Here is a 20,572-nt window from a genome sequence, read left to right on the forward strand (position 1 = left end):
TCAGAGAGGAGGGGAGGACTGTGGCAAATCGACAGGACTCCTGCATGAGGATCAGCAAACTTAGTGACCGCCCCGGGCAGCAAAAGCCTTAGCTATGCCACTGAGTAAGCATCTTATGTTCCCTTCTTTTAATAATTTCAATGTGTGTGTGTAGGGGGGTGACAATAAATTTTCCGCGCCAGGTACCACCTGACCTTGCTATGCCACTGCTTCCCAGGAAGCAAAAGGCGGGTCCCACACCTCTTATCATCTGCCGGACTCCCCTCAGCAAGCTTCCTGGCCCGCTTAGAGGCAGAATGTCTTTTTCCTTTTTTGTGGCCTGGCAAGGCTGTGCCGCTTTTTGCCATAGGGAGGTGCCAGACCCTGGTCCCCATCACTCATCCAACTCTTCTTGTAACCTGAGTGCTCTCAAGACCTTGGGATTCCTTTCCTGAGTGGGCAATTCTTTTTGCAGTGCCCTTGCTCCTTACTATAGGCACACCGTTTGGGCCCTAGGGGTTTTCATGGAGAGGGTCGCCTATTGTGAATCTTGGGCTGAGCCCCCCCTCTGGACGTCCTTTGTCTTGAAATGCTGCTGTCCTCAAGCAGGTCTGCCTTTTCTCTGCTTCCTTTACTTCCACATCATTTCTCTGTCTCTATACCTTTGTAGCAATCTCTACTAATTCAGCAACCCCGATTTATGAGTGCTTAAACAGACAAAGAACTTGTAACAACATACCACGTGTCACGGATTATATATATTAAGGATTAAACAGTTGCTGTTTGTCAGGCGATTAAAAGGGCAGCTAAATGGATGAACAACAATTGCAAGTGAAATGATGTCATCTAGACATTGAAGTGACAATGGACACACAATGGAGATACATCTTGCACATATTCTGTAAAGGGGAGGGAAATCAGTTTTTTAAAAGGAAATTGTATTGAATGAAATTAACTTTAATTATGTACATATTGCATAGCTCCAGACAAGCTGCTCTCTCTGAGCTCCAGCCCCCCCAGTCACTAGCCTCAGTCTGGAGAATCCTCCTATTGCCTTTAAAGGTTTACTGAGATCATGTCTATGAAAGACTTAAGCAGTCTGGGAAAAGATTATATAAATACTGTGTTAATACGGAGTTCTTCTAAAGTAATGTGTAAAACGTGCAGCCAATAAATGCCATGTATTGTTTATGTTTTCAACGTTCATATTAAAAAAAAAGTTGCAAACTAATGTAAATGCATATGATATAGAGAAAACAATTTGATGGACTCTAACAACAATTAGAAGCAAACAATACATGACTATTTTAATCCAAAGCAAAATAATACGAACACAGTGTATATTCGCCAAAGACTTCCAGGTGGGCGGATTTGCCCTCTGCTCTTTTCCCTGCCCGCCTGCCCCGTCTGCGCCTGCGCTACGAAACCTGGAGCCGCCATTTTTGGATCGGGAAAAGTGGGGGGGGGCGTGGCCCGGAGGCTCACTGCCGATTGGAGCAGCTGAGGCAGTGGTCCCGCCCCCATTGGGCCAGGCGACGGAGGAGAGCCCCGCCCTTTCCGGTATGGCCTGCGGCCGGGGGCGCCCCGGGGTGGGCGTCGGAGTGGTGGTGGTCAGCTCTGCCCACCCAGGATGCGTCCTCCTGGGCCAGAGGAAGAGCGCTGTCGGCGCCGGCCTGTTCCAGCTCCCCGGAGGACACCTAGAGTTCGGGTAGGCCTGCGCGGGGCGATGACGCCATTCTGCGTCGTCGTCAGGCGACCTCCGCTGAGGGGCTGGGAGGCAGCAGGCCGGGCAGAACAGAGCTCTCTGGGGATCTGCTCCCCGATTTCAGGCACTCAGAAAAATCTCTAGTGTCCTAAAAAGAGAGCTAAATCAGGCCCCTATGTTCGTGCAAACTTCGCCTTCTGGTGCAGTCCAGACCTTATTGCTCGGAGTGATTTCTTTGGGAACAATATCTTATATTTATATTTTCCTGACTTGGACCAATCACCTCATCTACCGCAAAAGGCTGCCGTGAAGGAAGTATAAAACGTCCGCAAAGGGGGACGTGGTGCTTGTCTCAAAGGCATCACAGTTTGGTTCCTTTCATCTTAGTACAGCACTATGAAGGGTCATGCTTTCTGCTTCCCCACTTTCAAGTTAAAGGTAAAGGGACCCCTGACCATTAGGTCCAGTCAGGACTGACTCTGGGGTTGCAGCGCTCATCTCGCTTTACTGGCCGAGGGAGCCGGCGTACAGCTTCTGGGTCATGTGGCCAGCATGACTAAGCCACTTCTGGCGAACCAGAGCAGCGCACGGAAACGCCGTTTGCCTTCCCGCCAGAGTGATACCTATTTATCTACTTGCACTTTGTGCCTATGAACTGCTAGGTGGGCAGGAGCTGGGACCGGGTAACGGGAGCTCACCCCGTCACGGGGATTCGAACCGCCGACCTTCTGATCAGCAAGTCCTAGGCTCTGTGGTTTAACCCACAGCGCCACCCGTGTCCCTTACTTTCAAATTAGTACAGCTCTAATTCACCCCACTTGTGTTCAATTGAGCTAACTCCTAGGTGTGTGCAGGGGATTGCTTCCAAAGAGTTCTCTCTACTATTTTACTTTTATTTTGGTTGGTTTTAAAAGAGGATTAGACAATTTCATGGAGGATAAGGCTACCAAGAACTGCTAGCTATGATGGCTATGCTCTGCCTCCATGGTCGCAGGCGGACTCCTATTGCACTCAGGTCCTTTTTTCAGACTTTCAGTAGGCATCTGGTTGGTCACTGAGAAGCCACATCCAGCAGACTCTTCTTATGGTATATTTATATTTAATCATCTGACTGGACTGGAGAACTTCTCCCCCCTGCAAACCCAATAGAATTGGTCACGGCCAGTTGCTTGAGTGCAGGGGAAACACCCCCCCCCCAATTTTAAATGACCTAATGGAGCCATGTTTTTCATATCTTTGATTCTTTTGAGCCCCCTCTTCACGCCTATATTGTCCCTTAAATGGGCCGGGGGGGGGGGGAGGCAAAGCCATTCAATTACCATCTTTCATGCGGCTTCATGGCTAAGAAGCTGGGCTCTTACTTCAAGCAAATAGAACGGATTATTGCCTTCTCAGTAGAAATAGTATTTCTTTTTTCTTCTTGCTGTTTAGTGAAAGCTTGGCAGAATGTGCAGAAAGAGAGGTTTTGGAAGAGACAGCCTTGCACCTAACAAATGTTCGCTTTGCATCAACTGTAAATTCTGTTAGTCTGAAGGATAATTACCACTATGTAACGATCTTAATGAAAGGAGAGGTGGATATGAATTATGAATCTGAACCAAGGAATCTGGAACCTGATAAAAATGAAAGTAGGATATTATATTTTTTACTCTTCAGTGAGCATTAGGTAGTTTCTGTAACCACATTCTCTGCATAGTATTAATGTAAGATTATATTTTTCTTGTATCACGTATGAAAATGCTGTCACATACACTGATTTTTTTACTGTTTTTGGTGAGATTTAGGCTGCGACCTTATAAAGTATTACCTTGGGAGTAGACTAGGGTTGCCATATCTTGAAGAGCAAAAAAGCGGACTGCCCAAGATGGAGAAAGAGGGGCACAGATGCGCAGGGCCGCTGCTGCACCCTCATGCCTCTTTCGCCAGCTTGGGTTGGCAGTGGCCGGGCATGCAGACCATGTGCGCCTCTTTCCCTGGTTCAGGCTGGCAGCGGCCGTGGCATTCAGAGCAGCGGTTGCACAAGAGAAAAATAAATAACTCCTAAACCCAGACATTTCCTTTAAAATGTAAAAATCTCCCCAGATGGGCATGTTTGCCCCCCAAAAGAGGACATGTCTGGGATTAGCCAGACGTATGGCAACCCTAGATTAGGCTCTATTCTTTCCAAGATGGGATGGCATTTTGATGGGGACCACATTGTGTGGATGCTGCAAAATACTTGCATGCATGAGTGGCACCAAGTACACAATAAACTGGATGGAAGCACTTAAATTCAAATGCATCCTGACCCTAGGGATGAAATATATTTGGGTGTTACCTGAGCCAGGTCATAGGACTTCTGAACTTGCAGTATCTATCATAATTTCTCTCTTTTTCTTTGTTTACAGGTTGGGAATGGGTAAAATGGGAAGAGTTTCCTTCAGCAGATCAACTGTTTTGGGCTTTATGCTGCTTAAAAGAACAAGGTTACAGTCCTTTCACAGAAGAATTTAATCACCTTGTGGGATACACTGGAAATCATTATGTGAAAAAAGAGTGCTAAATTTACTATATAGGAAATATGTGTTTTTACAGAGACATTTATTTGTAAAATGAATTCTGTATCACCTGGGAGGGGGTAGTTTTATCTAAGCATGAAGTCAGCTACTTCCACGAAATGTAGCAATAATCCTTGACACTAAACATGCCACAGAAGTGCAGCATTTTTGCAATCAGTGTTTGTCTTTTTTGCCTCTACCCTTCAATCTATAATGGCAAGTAAGATTTTGATGTAATAGATATGCACTATTACAAAGCAAGTGTGCAAGAGGATGCAGTAGAGCAGCTTTCCTAAAAGCGAGATGAGCGCTGCAACCCCATAGTCACCTTTGATTGGACTTAACCATCCAGGGGTCCTTTACCTTTACCTTATTAAATACATGGTTGTTCCTTCCATACCCTGTGTGATAGCACGCTGATTGCTTTTTGAATGTTGTCTTTGATAAACAAGTATTGTATGTTTCATGTTGTGTCTTCCTCACCAAAATAAGTTTCTCTGTCTCAGTTTGGAGAGTTACCATCAAAAACAAAGCACAGAAAAGTAGTTAATACACAGAGTTTAGGGCACCTTTGGCTTTTCAGGTAGGAGAAACTCCCAAATTTCCCCTTTTCAGCCATGAAGAAAGCTAAAACACACATTATCTGACAATGAAGGCTTGAATGCCTTTAGGAAAGCAGTGAGAAAAACTTTTCTGTTGACAATATTTAGGAGTGACACATTACTAGTGGATGCTGCCAAATCCATAGTGACCATTGGCACCCTTTTCCTCCCCCCAAAGGGTTTTCACAGGAATAATAGATTGCTGGTGCCAGGAATGATTGCTTACAGAGGGTTTACCCCCCCCCCCCGCTTCCCCCATCACTATTCATCTTGGCCCCTTCCTCCAGATTGCCCACTCCCACAAGAAATTTCTAGACTGAGGACCACAGGATGCCACCTATTTTAGAATGAGAGTAGCTGGCAGAGCAGTCCCCATGACAACAGGACATGCAATTTTTAAAGGTGGGGCAGCAGCAACAGCTGACGACCAGATGCATCAGTCACCACTGCCTTAGCAAAACACACACAGCATTTTTTAAGATGAAGCAAGCAATTAAATATATATATATATAGGACTGCCTAACTTGAGGGAAAAGACCAGAGGAAGCGTAAAATATGGAGATAAAGCAGCTAACATGCAATGTTGCTGCAAAGGAAAAGAAACGACGCCTGGAATTCCATCTACATTGCCACCATTAGATAGGCATCCCACTGTCCTACACCTTCCAGGCTGGGATGGGCAATTCCCTGTCCACCTCTGCTGATGGTCTGCATGCCTGTGGTGAACAAGGCATTAAAGATTAAATGAGGTGGAAGAAATTAAGATACCTGCTTACATACTTTCTCTGCAGGCCCAACAACCACCAGGTTTTGCACTAACCAAGGGTCCTAGATCACCCCCAGTGCCGAGGGCCTTCTGGTGGTTCCCTTGCTGCGAGAAGCCAAGTTACAGGGAACCAGGCAGAGGGCCTTCTTGGTAGTGGCACCCACCCTGTGGAATGCCCTCCCACCAGATGTCAAAGAGAACGACGACTACCAGGCTTTTAGAAGACATCTGAAGGCAGTCCTGTTTAGGGAAGCTTTTAATGTTTAATAGATTATTGTATTTTAATATTCTGTTGGAAGCTGCCCAGGGTGGCTGGGGAATAAAAAATAAATTATCATCATCACAAAAAGCTGCTTTTACCAGCTTGACTTCCTACCTGCTCACCACTGAGTGGAGGTGTGCAGGAACCAGTTGGGAGCCAAACTGGGCTCCTAACTGGTGGCTCTCTCTTCCTTGGTTCTTTCAGTTGCTCTGAAGCTATATACCAGTCCTTGGGGGATCCTTTTAAGTGAGGTGAAGTTCATTTTCCTAGACATTTCACCCAGTTCAAACTACACTTTGGCCTTTTGTCAGTCTAGCAAATTTTTTTTTTAAAGAGTTGGGATAGGGATAGTACTAGGACAAAGCACTGGGCAGGGATTTGGCTGCTGGGATGCTGGTGGCAGGGGCAAGTGCTGGACCATGCTGAGGTGCAGCTCTGTGGTATGTGAGGAAGTGCTGTGTGGCCCTGCCCACCCCTGGGGTTCCTGGAAGGCTGGCTACAAGGGAAGGTGAGCCTCAATACTGCAGGTCCTGGAATATGGACAGTTGTGAGTAACATACTGCGTGAATTAAGTGGTGATTTTAGTCCTCCCTATCAGTGCTTTTTCTTTCTAAATCACCCACTAACTCCCCCCCCCCACAGCAAGCAACACACCTAACATTCAAAGGCTAAATAAAAAACTGAGCATATATATACTGCAAACAACTTGAGGGTGCAATCCAAATACATGGCTGGCAGCAGTGGAGGTTGGAACTGTGTAGCCACTGCCACATCCATAGCTGTCTCTGGCACAGGAAAAATGTGTCTGCTATGTGGTTCCCAGGCTAGCACAGTAGAGAGGCTGAAATCAAATCCATTACCACCATAGCATGACCCAGCTCAGGATCCAGTACTGGCCAATGCCAACTCCCCAAATGCCATGGCAGGGATACAGTGGTACCTCGGGTTACAGACACTTCAGGTTAGACTCTGCTAACCCAGAAATAGTACCTTGGATTAAGAACTTTGCTTCAGGATGAGAGCAGTAATCGCTTGGTGGCAGCAGCAGGAGGCCCCATTAGCTAAAGCGGTGCTTCAGGTTAAGAATAGTTTCAGGTTGAGAATGGACCTCCGGAATGAATTAAGTTTTTAACCCGAGGTACCACTGTACTACCACTCACTGTTTACATGGTGTCATTCAGGCACTCACTGGAAGGGTTCCTTTGCCACATCCAACCCCCTTCCAGCACAGCCGGTTGGGAGTTAGGATTGTTCTGTGAATAGTACAGCAATCTTCAATATCGCATGTACAATAGAACTCTTAGCACTGTATCCAAGGTTTGCTTGAACAGAAAGCAGCTTGCATAACCTAGCGTTCCCCTACACTGCCCTGTAAAACCTCCAGAGGGCTGTAAGGCCCTACTAAATAATGTGCACTGTGTTTGTGGGCACTGGTGGGGTGGGGGGCTCTGGTGGGTGGGTAGAATAATCCAAAGTAGCGGAGGCACTTTGTGTGTGCATTCACCTGATTTTAGGTGCTTCTCCCCCACGCTGGCAGCAGCTGCCAGCACAGCCCCTGATGTTCAGAAGGGTCTTCAGCCCTATGGAGAGGCTTTTCAGAAAGATTGTTGTGGGGTGGAGTAGGTTGAGCTGAGGAGGACTGGTTGGATCAGCTTTATTTTGTGCAACAAGTGGTACAACTTTATGCCCTCCTAATCCATCGTTTTCAGAAAAAAGATGACTAGTGGTATGCCTTTGTTTGAGGGAAAGCTGTTCATAATACACCAAAGTTAGTTCAAGCTTGTATTCTATAAACTGGTCATAAAATGAATCCAGCAACTAACTTCAAATATCTGCAAAAGTTTAACTGTTTTCACATTGCATATTCTCTGAAAAGTTAGAGAGATGAATCCAGAGATTCTGTGAGTGAAATTCTTCCCAAATAATATTTCTGTTAATGGAAATGCAAATACTTTCCCCAAATTCCTTCATGCCCTCCAACTATCTATTCTGACAAGGCTATTAGGGGAATTAGTGAAATTTTCCTCAGTCTGTTTGCTGTCACCACCACTAGAAAAAAGCCCCTTCCACAAATTAAAGGATTATCAGCTACCACTTCCTGCAGTTGTTCTTTCTATTTCATCTTCAAGAATTTGTTTTATCTACACATTGAAATAAATTGTGTTACAGCTGCTGGAAACAAGCTTCACTTTCTCCAAGACTGTTTCCAGCCATAGTTGGGTTATTCTGAATAAACAGCAATTCATAAAATATAATGAAATAAATGTCAAAGTTGTAGACAGTTTTTTTCCTTGCACTGTGGCTATCTGGATTGCAGAGCAGGTGCTTAATGATGTATATAATGTGCACCAAACACTGAGTCACTACTGCTAATCTGAGTCACTACTGCTGGTTGATGAATCTGTTGACATGACTTCCACATCATCTTCATTCTCCTTATTATGTCCAGGAGGTTCCAGCATAAAGTCATTGCTGTGATTAGGCGGTAGCATGTTCATTGACATGTCGCTTGATTGCCAGGGATACTGAGGTGCGAGTACATCTAAAGGAAAAATGAAATGATACAAAAATCACACATCCAGATATTTTCATAGCAATGTATTTTAACAACTTGCAGTCCATTGTTATGCACAGTTTAGAAGTTTCACATAACTATGCAGTTCTTTATTTCTAACTACAGTGGTACCTCGGTCTATGAACATCCTAGTTCACAAACTATTTGGAACACAAATACTTCAAAACTGGAAGGTGTTCCAGTTAGCGAACTTTTTCTGGAATCTGAACATACTCCGTTTTGAGTGCCACACTTCCGTTGTCTGGCAGCGGAGAAGGGGGTCGTCACGGCGTTTCCTGCAGCAGCGAGGGAGGGAAGCTGCGTGCCCGCTCACCTGCCAGCCGGTGCGCAACTCCTCCCCCCCCCAATGCTGCTGTGGGAGGCGCGTGCTCTAGGGAGCATTTCCTGCAGCAGTGTGGTGGTGGTGGGATCTGTGTGGATCCCAGTTCAGCTACTGACTGATTGACTGAGTGACTGAGGAAATGAATAAAAGCCCCCCCTCCATCCGAACAATGACTCATCAGTGCAGGTAATAAATTTTAATTTTTATCATCCACAATACTGTTTTAATTATTTTATTTTATAGTACAGTACATTGATTATTAGGGACACGGGTGGCGCTGTGGGTTAAACCACAGAGCCTAGGACTTGCTGATCAGAAGGTCGGCGGTTTGAATCCCTGCAACGGGGTGAGCTCCCATTGCTCGGTCCCTGCTCCTGCCCACCTAGCAGTTCAAAAGCACATGTAGATAAATAGGTACCGCTCCTGCGGGAAGGTAAATGGCGTTTGCCAGAAGCGGCTTAGTCATGCTGGCCACATGACCCAGAAGCTGTACGCTCCCTCGGCCAATAAAGCGAGATGAGCATCGCAACCCCTGAGTTGGTCATGACTGGACCTAATGGCCAGGGGTCCCTTTACCTTTATACATTGATTATTGCTTTCATTTCAATTGTCTCGTTAGATAGTAAAACTCATGTTAAATTGCTGTTTTAGGGGTTGGTTTTAAAAGTCTGGAACGGATTAATCCATTTTGCATTACTTTCTATGGGAAAAGCGCGCCTTGGTTTAAGACTGGACTTCCGGAACGGATAAAGTTCGTAAACCAAAGTACCACTGTAAATATTTGCAAATTATGCAATAAAACTACATATCATTTCAACCGAAGACAAACCATGAAAATACAAGCCAACCAAAGTTAAATGCTTAGGCCCAATTGATTTCAGAGGAAGATTGGTATAGACATTACACAGCCTAATGGTTGAACTGTGGTTTGCTCTCCTTCCCATTCAAATGCCCATTTTGGAATTGAAAATGCCCTTCTGTCTCTCTCACACAAGCTATTCTCCCTCCATCTTCACTTTTTTCTTTTGCTAATCACAGCTAGCCTAAAACCCTTTAATTCTGCTTCTGACCATGGCTTCAATGTTAATGCTATGCTGTTGCAAAGCACCATTATTTCCAAAGAGGGAGTTGTTCAAGGGATGAGCAGGAGCTACAATGTGGTTGTCCTGATTGCCATATTATGGTTTAACAATTAAATACAGTGGTACCTTGGTTCTCAAACTTAATCTGTTCCGCAAGACAGTTCCAAAACCAAAGCGTTCCAAAACCCAGGCACGCTTTCCCATAGAAAGTAATGCAAAATGGATTAATCTGTTCCAGACTTTTAAAAACAACCTCTAAAACAGCAATTTAGCATGAATTTTACTATCTAACGAGACTATTGATCCATAAAATTAAAGCAATAAACAATGTACTGCAGTCATACAATCAATCAATCAATCAATCAATCAGTAGCTGAACTGGGTTCCACACAGTCACACACAAAAAGAGCTGCAAAAACAAAACGCTAAATAAATAGCAAAAACAGACAGATCTCAGAATAACACTCAAAACAGAAGTGTGGCACTCAAATGGGAAGTGTAAGACTCAAAATGGAGCACAATCGACTTCTGAAAAAAGTTCGCAAACCGGAGCACTTCCGGGTTTGCAGTGTTTAGGTTCCAAGATGTTTGAATACCAAGGCGTTTGAGAACCAAGGTACCACTACACTGTTTCAAACATATTAAGCCACCCTTAGCTTAGTGATTGCATGCCAATCAGCAGTACCAGAATGTTATCCACAACAAATATCACTTCTTTCACCATCTTGTTTTTGTTGATAAAACATTTAATAAAATTGAAATCATAAATGTATTTTCGTTCTCCCTGTTAAAGTAGCTGTTGGCTAACTAAAGCACATGTATTTTCTCCATCTCTGAAATAATATACACTATTTGAAACTGCTCAAATGATTTGATTCAGTCACTGGCCAATGGAGAAGTTTAATTTCTCTCATTTCCCATTACCTGGCAATCTGCCTGCTGCAAGTGCATCGCCTGGTAAGTGTCCGTTGACACCATTTGCTGATGGGTTGTTCATCTGACCCAGCAAACCACTCCTCATCTCCAGATCAGTTGGGTATGGCCTCCTAGGGTCACCTTAAAAATAAACAATTGGTTTGCAATTCTTTCTTTTTTAAAATAGATTTTTATTAAAGATTTCTTGGTTTAGAAAAGTATGCAATGTCTCTTTTTTCAAGTTGAATTTTGTACAGATCAGTTTCATTAGTTGTGAGACATTAGTGTTACATTAGGAAGAAAAGGGGGAAACTTCCTGTTTCCGGCGGTGGAAAATGGCTGATCCCACACAATCGGAATTCAGCCGTTCCGATAATTCAGGGCTGATATGGGGGTAATTAGCCCTGGCAGCCTCCCCAGGGTAGAGGAGGACTGTCTCAACGACCCGCGGTCTGCCCCAGATTGCCGATGTGGCAGACGGCAGGGGCACTGGGTCACAGAGCTAGGGACGGCTGACACTCCTGCGACGCCACCCCATAGCCGGACGCATCTGTTTGGGAAAATATAAAGATTTGGAAAACAAACAGACACGCTCTGAATTGAAGAAGCTAGAAAAAACCTGCAGTATGTACAGTCTCTGGTGCAAAAGAGATCCTCATCATGATGTTTGGAATGTGGAGGGGCTTGGTATGTAAAAAAAACATTCTTTTATCCTTAACATCAACAATCCGTAATGCATGCCAAGTCTCATTAAGAACTTAAATTGCTCTTCAAAAAGTGAGTTCAGATGGACTTTCATATATAATTGGGATCTACTCGCAGCCACTTCTCTTCTAAGACCGGAAATGTCTGTTAAAGATGAAAACAAAGGACAAAGGACAAAATGGCGTCTCCCACCACGTCGTTATTGAATACCTGAAATACTTCCCTGATTAAGAGAAACAGGAGCTAACGGATGGTTGGTTATAAAGACTGGAAACAATATTACATACACAACTGTTTGCAAAAAGATGTTTTTTTGATTACGAGCGAGAGAGGGGGCTAAATGGATGTCTGGCAGCCCCCCCTCTTGGGCCCGGAGGGGGGACTGGGAAGATTCCAAAGGCCAATTGCTAACTGTCTGATATATGGCTACATTGCAAACAGTCTGTTTAAGATAAATCAACAAGGAGGGTACAGAAGGAAATTTCTCTCTGTTTCTTTGATAACACCTGGAAGGGAAAGATTAACGATCTGGGAGCTGCCAAAATAACAACTCTCAAATTGGATGCAATTAAATGAAGCGGTGTGATGAAAAAACAGCTGAAGGAGTACAATATACGGACAAATCTGCACTCCATAGAAAAAAAAAGTATCGGTTTTCTGACATGAATGAGGATCGTAGAACCAGAGTCAAAATGTGGAAGGGAAAAATCGGACATGGAATTATGAATAACATTGAGGATGATGAGAGGCAGGACTACGATGTTGAATGCGCTTCGAAATTCAGACCGTGGGAAGTCAAAACAAAATTATTACAATTTGGAAGACAATTGGACCTTTTTTATTTTAGTTTTTTATTTTTATTGGATCTGATTTGATATGTTAATTGGATGTTTTTAATGGAAAATTAATAAACGCTTTAAAAAAAGGGGGGGAAAGAGGTGGAGGGAGGTTGGTTTGCAATTCTGAATAAACACACACACACGGAGAAGGGGACGACAGAGGACGAGATGGTTGGACAGTGTTCTCGAAGCTACCAGCATGAGTTTGACCAAACTGCGGGAGGCAGTGGAAGACAGGAGGGCCTGGCGTGCTCTGGTCCATGGGGTCACGAAGAGTCGGACACGAATAAATGACTAAACAATAACAACAACATACATATACAGTGGTGCCTCGCAAGACGAAAAGAATCCGTTCTGTGATTCTCTTCGTCTAGCGGTTTTTTCATCTTGCGAAGCAATCACATTGACAGATTAGTGGATTAGCACTATAAGCGGCTTTTAGCGGCTTATCGGATCAGCTGAGAAGCGGCTTAGAAAAAGGGGGGGGAAAGGGAAAAAAAACCCGCAGGAACTCGCAAGACATTGTCGTCTTGCGAAGCAAGCCCATAGGAGATTCGTTTTGCGAAGCACCTCCAAAACGGAAAACTCTTTCGTCTAGCGAGTTTTCCGTCTTGCGAGGCATTCGTCTTGCGGGGCACCACTATATATATATATATATATATATATATATATATATATATATATATAGCAAGACAACTATCCAATCTCCATCAATCATCTTTCCTTTTAACTACTGTTCACCTAGTAGCACGTAGCATATTTGGTACACAGAAAAGTGTGTTTCACTCCATCTGCCTGTGAAATTCAGCCGAAACTTGTACACAAAGTATACGCAGAGATAAAACATTTTTAGATCCATTTTTCAGTGAAAATACAGTATGTCAAACGTTAAATTGTGAAACTTGTTACCTGGCACCCATGTCAGAGGAGCGCATACAGCATTGCTGGCACTAATTCTATGAGCATATTTAATTATTTCTTCAGATGAAACTGCCCCTGTGAGAAGTGGAGAGAAAAGATGCAGCAGGTAAAAAGTCTCATCTCTGCATTACAAGATTCAAAAGCCAGTGTTTCAGGAGGAAACATGTAAAAGCTGTCACTGCTCGTTTCCTGAGCCACCAATTCCCCCTCATTTTCTCATCCTTGCACACATTGTAGACCACTACTGTGGATTTTTTGAAGGGCAGATCACTATATGTTTGTATGTTATGGCTACTATGTAGGAGGCTGCCTGGAAGTTTCCAAATTAAAACAATTCCTCCCTGTTTATTAAACCATTCTGTTCTGCACTCCTATGCAGAGTCATGAACACATGGGTGTAACTAAATTTATGTGTGCTGGTGGCAGTGATTAACAACCAAGCAAGTTTCTAATTGTTGCATGGTTTGTAATCAGAAACCTAGCTGAAGAGAGAGAGAGAGAGAGAGAGAGTGTGTGTGTGTGTGTGTGTGTGTGTTGCATCTAGATGCCAACTACATCATTTTTTCCTATTTTGGATACTTTCAGGGTCATAGAGTCAGGAAGGGGATCTTGTAGACCATCTTGTTCAAAAAGAGCCTTTTAAATAATTGGCAGTATTGTCAAACTGTTCTTATCCATCAAGCAGTTTCTCCTAATGTTCAAATGAAACCTACTCCTCTGTAACTTAAGCCCATTAGTTCTCAGGGTAGCTGAGTACAACTCTTCGCCATCTTCAAATATCTATAGAAGAGTGTCATCATGTCCAGGATGCTAAGCTGAAAATATATTTTAGGAAATTATGTCTACAGGTATGTTTGTGTGTTTGCATGTATCTGTAGCTGTTTATCTAACTGCCATGTGTGTCTTGGGAGATGAAACTTTATAAAACCGAAAAAGCATTATATATGTTTCACACTTCACACGCATATATAATTTTTTTTTGGGGGGTGGCCAAAGTTGTGTTTTTTTGTTTTATTTTTTAAAGAAAACAAGATTGTTGAACTTTTTCTTGGGACATTACTTACCACCCTTTCCTACTTGAGACATTTACTTGAGACAATTAAAAGGTTTTTAGATACGCAAAGATATAAATGCTAGAAGAACAGACTGAATAAAATCCAACAGGGAGCTGAATTAGATTTCTTTGGAAATTAATCCAAAAATTTGTTTAACATTTATAAAGATATATTTTCCATGTAATAAGATCTGTCATTAGTTGACATTTAAATGCTTTTTTTCTTATTTTTTAGATGATCTTTAATAGCAGTTTTTCACTGGAAAGCTATTACACAAGAGATATAATCATCACATGTCAAATATAGTTGTGGAAACCGACTGTAGAACTTCCTAAAATACACTGAAAATATAATGCTCACCTTTTCTTGCCTTTTCTATTGTTTTCAGTTTTTCTTTTGCTTGATAAACAGCTGTGGCCTATATTAAAAAAAATACATTTGTTGGTGAACAAATATGCAACCAGAGTTTAGTACAAGATAATTCCCATACTAGTTGAACTAAATGTTTTGCAAGTTGACCAAACATTTGACAGTATCTTAAGAATACCTTACACTGATTGACAACACATACTTCTAGCTTTTGTTGTTGCAGAGAAAATATTAAAACAGCATACCCTCCCAGCAAGGCTTGTCCACATATCCACTATGGTTGTAAATGATCACCAGGTAGAATTTCTGTGGCACCTGCAATTATTGCCAGGTGCTAGACTTCAGGAAACATTACTACATGGAACTAGAGGGAGGAGACAAATTTAGGGACGCCAATCCCAGTAAAGGGGAGAAATGCAAGAGTGGGAGAAGAAATGGCAACAGAGGTCCTGGGGTTAAAAAGGGAACAGAACAATTCAAATGAATGGGATGATTGAAGTGGAAGAGTCTGAGAACCTAGACTTCTCAAGAGGGTTGAAGGAAACCTGGACCTGGGTTGAGGATGCCACAGTAACTGGAATAAGGCACTCAAAGGCTGGACTATTAGTAAAGTAATGTGCAGTGTATCTTATTATGACTGAGACATGTAAACCCCTAACTGTGTTTAGAAGACTAATTAAAATGTTCACCCTTCACTGCATGGCAGATTTATTAGACAAGGGTGTCATGCCAATCTTCCAACATGCCATTTTATTCACAGACTCACCAATATATGCTCTGCTTCCTTCAGTTGTTTCTGAAGCTGCTGGATATCATTGTCCCTCTTCTCCACCACTTTCTCCAATAGCTGCATCTCATGATGTATTTTCCCTTGATCAAGGGCCAGTTTCATTAATTCTTGGAACTCTTTATCCCTCTGAATCAACAACTCCAGGATCTGTCCAACAACCAATGTGTATTGCAATTTTTGATTGCTAAGTAGAAATTCAAAGCTGAATTGGAAAGTATATATACTGTCAATTTCTGAGCAGTTTACTGAAATAATTCTGCTCTGAATCAGCATTTCCTAAACTGTAGGTCATCACCTGCAAGTAGGTTATGAATCCTGTGTATCTGAATTGCAGGCTTTATGGATAAACCCAAAACAATTATTGCTTTAAATCTTTAACTAGTATGATGAATACCACATAAGGCTTTTTGTTTTGTTGGCATATTATAACCAAATGTCAGAACGGCTTGAGTCTTACATTTTAACACTTGGGAACCACCCTCTGGTGGCAGATCTGGTGACGGTTCGCTGCACGGTCCTCATACAGGGCGTAGATTTGAGTGGCTATTACAACCTGATGTGCAGGCTCCAAAGGCAGCAGCTATACACCGGAGGCAAGGTGTAAAAGTCACTCAGAACGACTCCCTGCACAAGCACCTTGTGGCAAAGTTAAGCCAAGGCTGAGCTGGTTTGCTTATTCGAAATAAGAAATAACATCTGTATCCTATGAATCAACTGACTCTGGGGTTGCGGTGCTCATCTCGCTTTATTGGCCGAGGGAGCCAGCGTACAGCTTCCAGGTCATGTGGCCAGCATGACAAAGCCGCTTCTGGCGAACCAGAGCAGCGCACGGAAACGCCGTTTACCTTCCCGCCTATTTATCTACTTGCACTTTGACGTGCTTTCAAACTGCTAGGTTGGCAGGCTTTCAGGTAACAAGTGACAAACAAGTCTAATAAATCATAATAATACCAATAATACTGGTATTTATAGGAGCTGTTTTTAACATGTAAAGCCTTATACAGCTTGCATCTTGTACAGGCCTCTCCCAACAAAAATATACCCAGACCTTATGAGTTCTTTATCAGTTTGCTTACCTGCCTCTCCTCCCCAGGTTGTGCAAGTTTCTGGTTTCTTGAAATGGCCAACATCTCAATCAGTTCCCTGAAGCAAAGTTTCCACACAATGGAAAAAGTCAGTTGCAGTTTCTGAAAATTGAGTTACAACCTTCACTCCTCCACAGTAAATAACAAGTCTAAGTAGAAAGATCCACAGAAACACTACAGTACCATGTCCATGCCACTTATTTTGGCAAAGTCGTATCAAAAGAATAAATGAAACACTGACATCTACGATATGATAATCCTTGTAATGTTCGCTTCTTATGCAAAGCAAGTATATTAGAACTGTATCAGTTAGTAGTCTTTCAGGGTAAAAGAACTAAGTCCATATTTCTTGACTAGAAAAATATGGGTTACCATAAGACCCAATATTCTAGGGTTTGCTTGGATCTCTTTGGGCTAATAACTGGCCTGAATTTCCAGCTTTCAATCTCCTGGCTTGTTACATATTCACTCTGTTAATCTGTATCTCTAAAAACCTGAACAAAGAAAACAGCCTTCCTGAAAGTTTTGTGTGGAAAAAGCATCTGAAATACATTATGATTGCATTTGAGTTTTGTGTGGAAAAAGCATCTGAAATACATCATGATTGCATTTGGTGCACAATTAACCTGTGCAATTTCAACTTTACACAGTTGAAAGCCTGCTCATTGAAACTGCACAGATTAAATACAGCACACACAAGGTGTAGGTGTGGCAAAAACCTAATAGTAAATTGTCCTCTCCCCTTCTGGTGCAAGTCAACAGGGCTTCAGATGCTGAGGATTCACCATCCTCATCCTCTGTAGCGCCTGGTTTGGATCACTTATCTATGTACTTACAGCATTTATACTATGTCCTTTAGTCAAAAATATGTCTCTTAACATTTTCTGTTTGGGGTACATATTTCTACTCCATTTCTCAATGGTCCTGATGTGGAGAAGGGGGACTGAGAATGGAGAACTGTCCCAATATCACAAAACAAGCTCTCCCCCAGTGAAAACACTATACAGTGGTGCCTCGCAAGACGAAATTAATTCGTTCCGCAAGTCTCTTCGTCTTGCGAGTTTTTCGTCTTGCGATGCACGGTTTCCCATAGGAATGCATTGAAAATCAATTAATGCGTTCCTAGGGAAACCGCCTTCAGACCAGGTCCTCTTCTGAAGGCTGGGGGGGGGGGATAAGGGCTTTTCTTCCCACCCCCAGCATTTTAAAAAACCCCGGGACAGCGGAGGACTTCTCCGCAGTCCGGGCAATCTTAAAATGCTGGCGGGCGGCATTTTAAAATCGTCCCGGGACAGCGGAGGACTTCTCCGCTGTCCGGGGCGATTTAAAAGCCCCTGGGAAGGCAGGCAGGGGGGATAAAGACTTTTGCCCCCCGCCAGCCTTCAGAAGGTGTTCCCGCCCCCCGCCCCGCTTCGGAGCACCGTTCCGAAGCCGGGCGGTGGGGGAAGGTGTTCCCACCCCCCCGCCCCGCTTCGGAGCACCGTTCCGAAGCTGGGCGGTGGGGGAAGGTGTTCCCACCCCCCCGCCCCGCTTCGGAGCACCGTTCCGAAGCGGGGCGGTGGGGGAAGGTGTTCCCACCCCCCCGCCCCGCTTCGGAGCACCGGGAGAAGCGATCTCCCCGCAGCCCCTTGCTTCAAAAGAGGTCCGGGGGCAGCGGGAAGCGCTTCCCGCTGTCCCCGGACCTGGGGCTGCGGGGAGAAGATCGCTTCTCCCCGCCGCCCCTTGCTTCAAAAGAGAAGACCCGCTGTCCCCGGGACAAGCTTCGTTTTGCGAAGCAAGCCCATAGGGAAATTCGTCTTGCGAGGCAACTCGAAAACGAAAAAACCTTTCGTTTTGCGAGTTTTTCGTCTCGCGAGGCGTTCGTCTTGCGGGGTACCACTGTACTCCTCTCTCCAAAGGCTCCTTCCAGGTGACAGACAAAAACCAACCTGTCCTTCATGCACTTATTCATATTTACTCAGAAGGAAGGTCCCACTGAACTCAGTGAGTGAAGAACCTCAATGAAGATTACTTCTGAGCATGCATGCACAGACTTGGGTTGGCTGCTTTGGAGCCTTTCCACATGTGCAGGTGGACCCCTAAAAAAGTGGATACTAAAAAGGAGTGGGGGTTTGTCAGCATCGCCCTTGGCTAGGCGAGCTGGGTAGCACTTCCAGAGACCACCTTCTGCACAGGAACAGGTCAAAGTGCTGTGGACTCACAGCTTAAGAGTTCACTTCCACAAGAAGACAGTCGTCGCACAGCAGAGTATAGCAGAGTCTAGCAGAGTATATAAACAACTCGGAGAGCAGCTCTGTAGAATATCTTCTTTATTCTATCTACAACTATTATACAACTATATACAGAGCTAAATAGGTCTAAGCATAAATAAATGCTGAACCGCACTGAGTGCCTGCAGCTGTTCTTAGCAGCAACCTTATCTCTACACACGATCTCTAGCACTCAGTCTCTCTCTCTCTCTCTCTCCCCCCCCACACACTGACTGACTGATTCTTTGATGTGGTGCTGGAGCAGAGTAAGTAGAGAGCAGAACAAGCCTCCTCCTCTCTGGAGAATCAGCAGACTCCTCAGGAGATTCTTGGATATGGGAGGGGTGAAATCTCCTCAGGGTTAAGCTATTTGTATATTTGGGTATCTTGAGTCCATTCCTGCGTTATCCTGGTCAATCTAATATAAAAACAACCTATTAATTTTATTTTTGTGTGCTAATAAATAATGAAATAAAAACTATGTATTATCATTTAAGATTCTGCAGATCGGTAACAAGGTGCTTTTGATAAAAATCTAAACTATGCAGCAATTGTTTACATTTGTATATTTATAAATTTGCCTCCCTGGCAACCTCAGAGCGAACCAGGGTGCATGGCTGTTTCGCAGCTGCCTTCAACTTAACATATAATAGTTTTATATGTTTAACTGGATTTTTTAAATATATATATATATTTCCCCCCCTTCCCATGTTTTTGTTTAAACCTGTAAACCACTTTGAGTCCCTGCCGGGGGAAATAATAAATAAATGAGTTCTTTTAAACCTGCAATAAAATCCCAATAATGATAATAAACAATAAATAACCGCTCCTTTAAGCCTGCGATGTAAATCCTGAGGGAGAACAGGAGCGTCGCCTTGGCTGACCGACTGTAAGGCAGCCGGGGGAAGCCGCCACCGCGCAGGCGCACAAGCCCCTCTCCCGCCGCCGCTGCCCGCGGCTGACCTTCCCTTGGCGACCCACCTGGCGAGGAGCTCCAGGTCGTCCAGCGCAGCCAAGAGCCGCTCGCGGGTGCTGCTCCGCCCTCCGCCAGCCGCCGCCGCCATGGCCTCCGCCGAGCGTGTAGCTGACGAGGAGGAGCGAGCGACCGGAAGGAAGGGAGCGGAGGAGGAAGGCAGCTGGGCGGGGCGGCTGGGAGGCAGCGCCACCTGGCGGCCCCTCGGCGCAGCGCGGCTTCGCCGCCAGGCAAGCGCCCTTTCTCCTCTGCCGGCGGAGCAAACCGGGGCTGCAGCCCCACGGAATCAAGGGGGGGCGGGGGAGGGGAAAGAAAAGGGGGTCGCTGTTTTTCTGCGTCGCCCTGAGTTTCGTAGTACTGCAACATTTTTATATGCCGCTGTTGTTGTTTTGTAAAATTGGTAACTGCTTAAGTTGCTTTAGTTTTCTCTACGTACATCATGCGTATATTTTTATATTACGTGTATGGAGCTGGAGTAGCAAAAATGAATGGGCAGTAGCCAGGGTTTATGTTGGGGAGGGCAAGTTTCATGTTGGGGGCAAACGGGGATCAAACCTGCAACCATAGCACCACTCTCTAACCAACCGGGATAGTAGCAGCATTTCATGTACCATATATTTATTTATAACCCGTTTTTCCAGCTTACATATAAAAGTAGGGGAGGCGGGTAACAATAATAAAAAATACAGTTTGCTGCACAATTACAGGTACACTAAGATGTCTCATAGCGTACCTGTACTGCAAATAATCTCTTCTGATATATATCCCTTTATACAGAGTAATAATCTAAGAAGACAACACATTTTGCATAGCCATTTTGCCATGATTCAGACCAAAGGAG

At 44.1% G+C, this 20,572-nt stretch overlaps 3 protein-coding genes across 3 annotated transcripts in view; 1 reads left to right on the plus strand and 2 right to left on the minus strand.

Annotated features, from left to right (window-relative positions):
* Positions 1-19,815, minus strand: part of RB1 (RB transcriptional corepressor 1) — a 128,610-nt gene extending 108,795 nt beyond the window's left edge. The window contains exon 1 of the mRNA XM_081210632.1: positions 19,811-19,815. The gene's annotated coding sequence lies outside the window, so the exon portion shown is untranslated. The remainder of the gene's footprint in view (positions 1-19,810) is intronic.
* On the plus strand, positions 1,509-4,618 carry NUDT15 (nudix hydrolase 15). The gene is made up of 3 exons (XM_081183978.1): positions 1,509-1,687; positions 3,116-3,312; positions 4,072-4,618. Exons 1-3 carry the CDS (start codon positions 1,542-1,544, stop codon positions 4,224-4,226), a joined length of 498 nt encoding a protein of 165 aa, XP_081040104.1. The 5' UTR covers positions 1,509-1,541; the 3' UTR covers positions 4,227-4,618.
* Positions 7,489-19,857, minus strand: MED4 (mediator complex subunit 4). The gene is made up of 7 exons (XM_081183548.1): positions 19,740-19,857; positions 16,501-16,567; positions 15,401-15,571; positions 14,626-14,683; positions 13,199-13,285; positions 10,755-10,886; positions 7,489-8,393 (listed from the first exon to the last, which is right to left on the minus strand). The coding sequence occupies exons 1-7, from the start codon at positions 19,820-19,822 to the stop codon at positions 8,221-8,223; spliced, it is 771 nt and encodes a 256-aa protein (XP_081039674.1). The 5' UTR covers positions 19,823-19,857; the 3' UTR covers positions 7,489-8,220.
* Between the last annotated feature and the right edge of the window lie 715 nt (positions 19,858-20,572).

The sequence above is a fragment of the Podarcis bocagei genome, assembly GCF_964188305.1.
Source record: "Podarcis bocagei genome assembly, chromosome: 1".
NCBI lineage: Eukaryota > Metazoa > Chordata > Lepidosauria > Squamata > Lacertidae > Podarcis > Podarcis bocagei.

Excerpts from the sequence above, each read along its gene's own strand:
- NUDT15 (XM_081183978.1), top strand. The coding sequence starts at position 1,542 with ATGGCCTGCGGCCGGGGGCGCCCCGGGGTGGGCGTCGGAGTGGTGGTG. Across the intron at positions 1,688-3,115 it reads GGAGGACACCTAGAGTTCGG|TGAAAGCTTGGCAGAATGTG; the intron begins GTAGGCCTGCGC and ends CTTGCTGTTTAG. Across the intron at positions 3,313-4,071 it reads GGAACCTGATAAAAATGAAA|GTTGGGAATGGGTAAAATGG; the intron begins GTAGGATATTAT and ends CTTTGTTTACAG.
- MED4 (XM_081183548.1), bottom strand. The coding sequence starts at position 19,822 with ATGGCGGCGGCGGCTGGCGGAGGGCGGAGCAGCACCCGCGAGCGGCTC. Across the intron at positions 16,568-19,739 it reads GACCTGGAGCTCCTCGCCAG|GGAACTGATTGAGATGTTGG; the intron begins GTGGGTCGCCAA and ends ACTTTGCTTCAG. Across the intron at positions 15,572-16,500 it reads AACCTGGGGAGGAGAGGCAG|ATCCTGGAGTTGTTGATTCA; the intron begins GTAAGCAAACTG and ends GTTGTTGGACAG.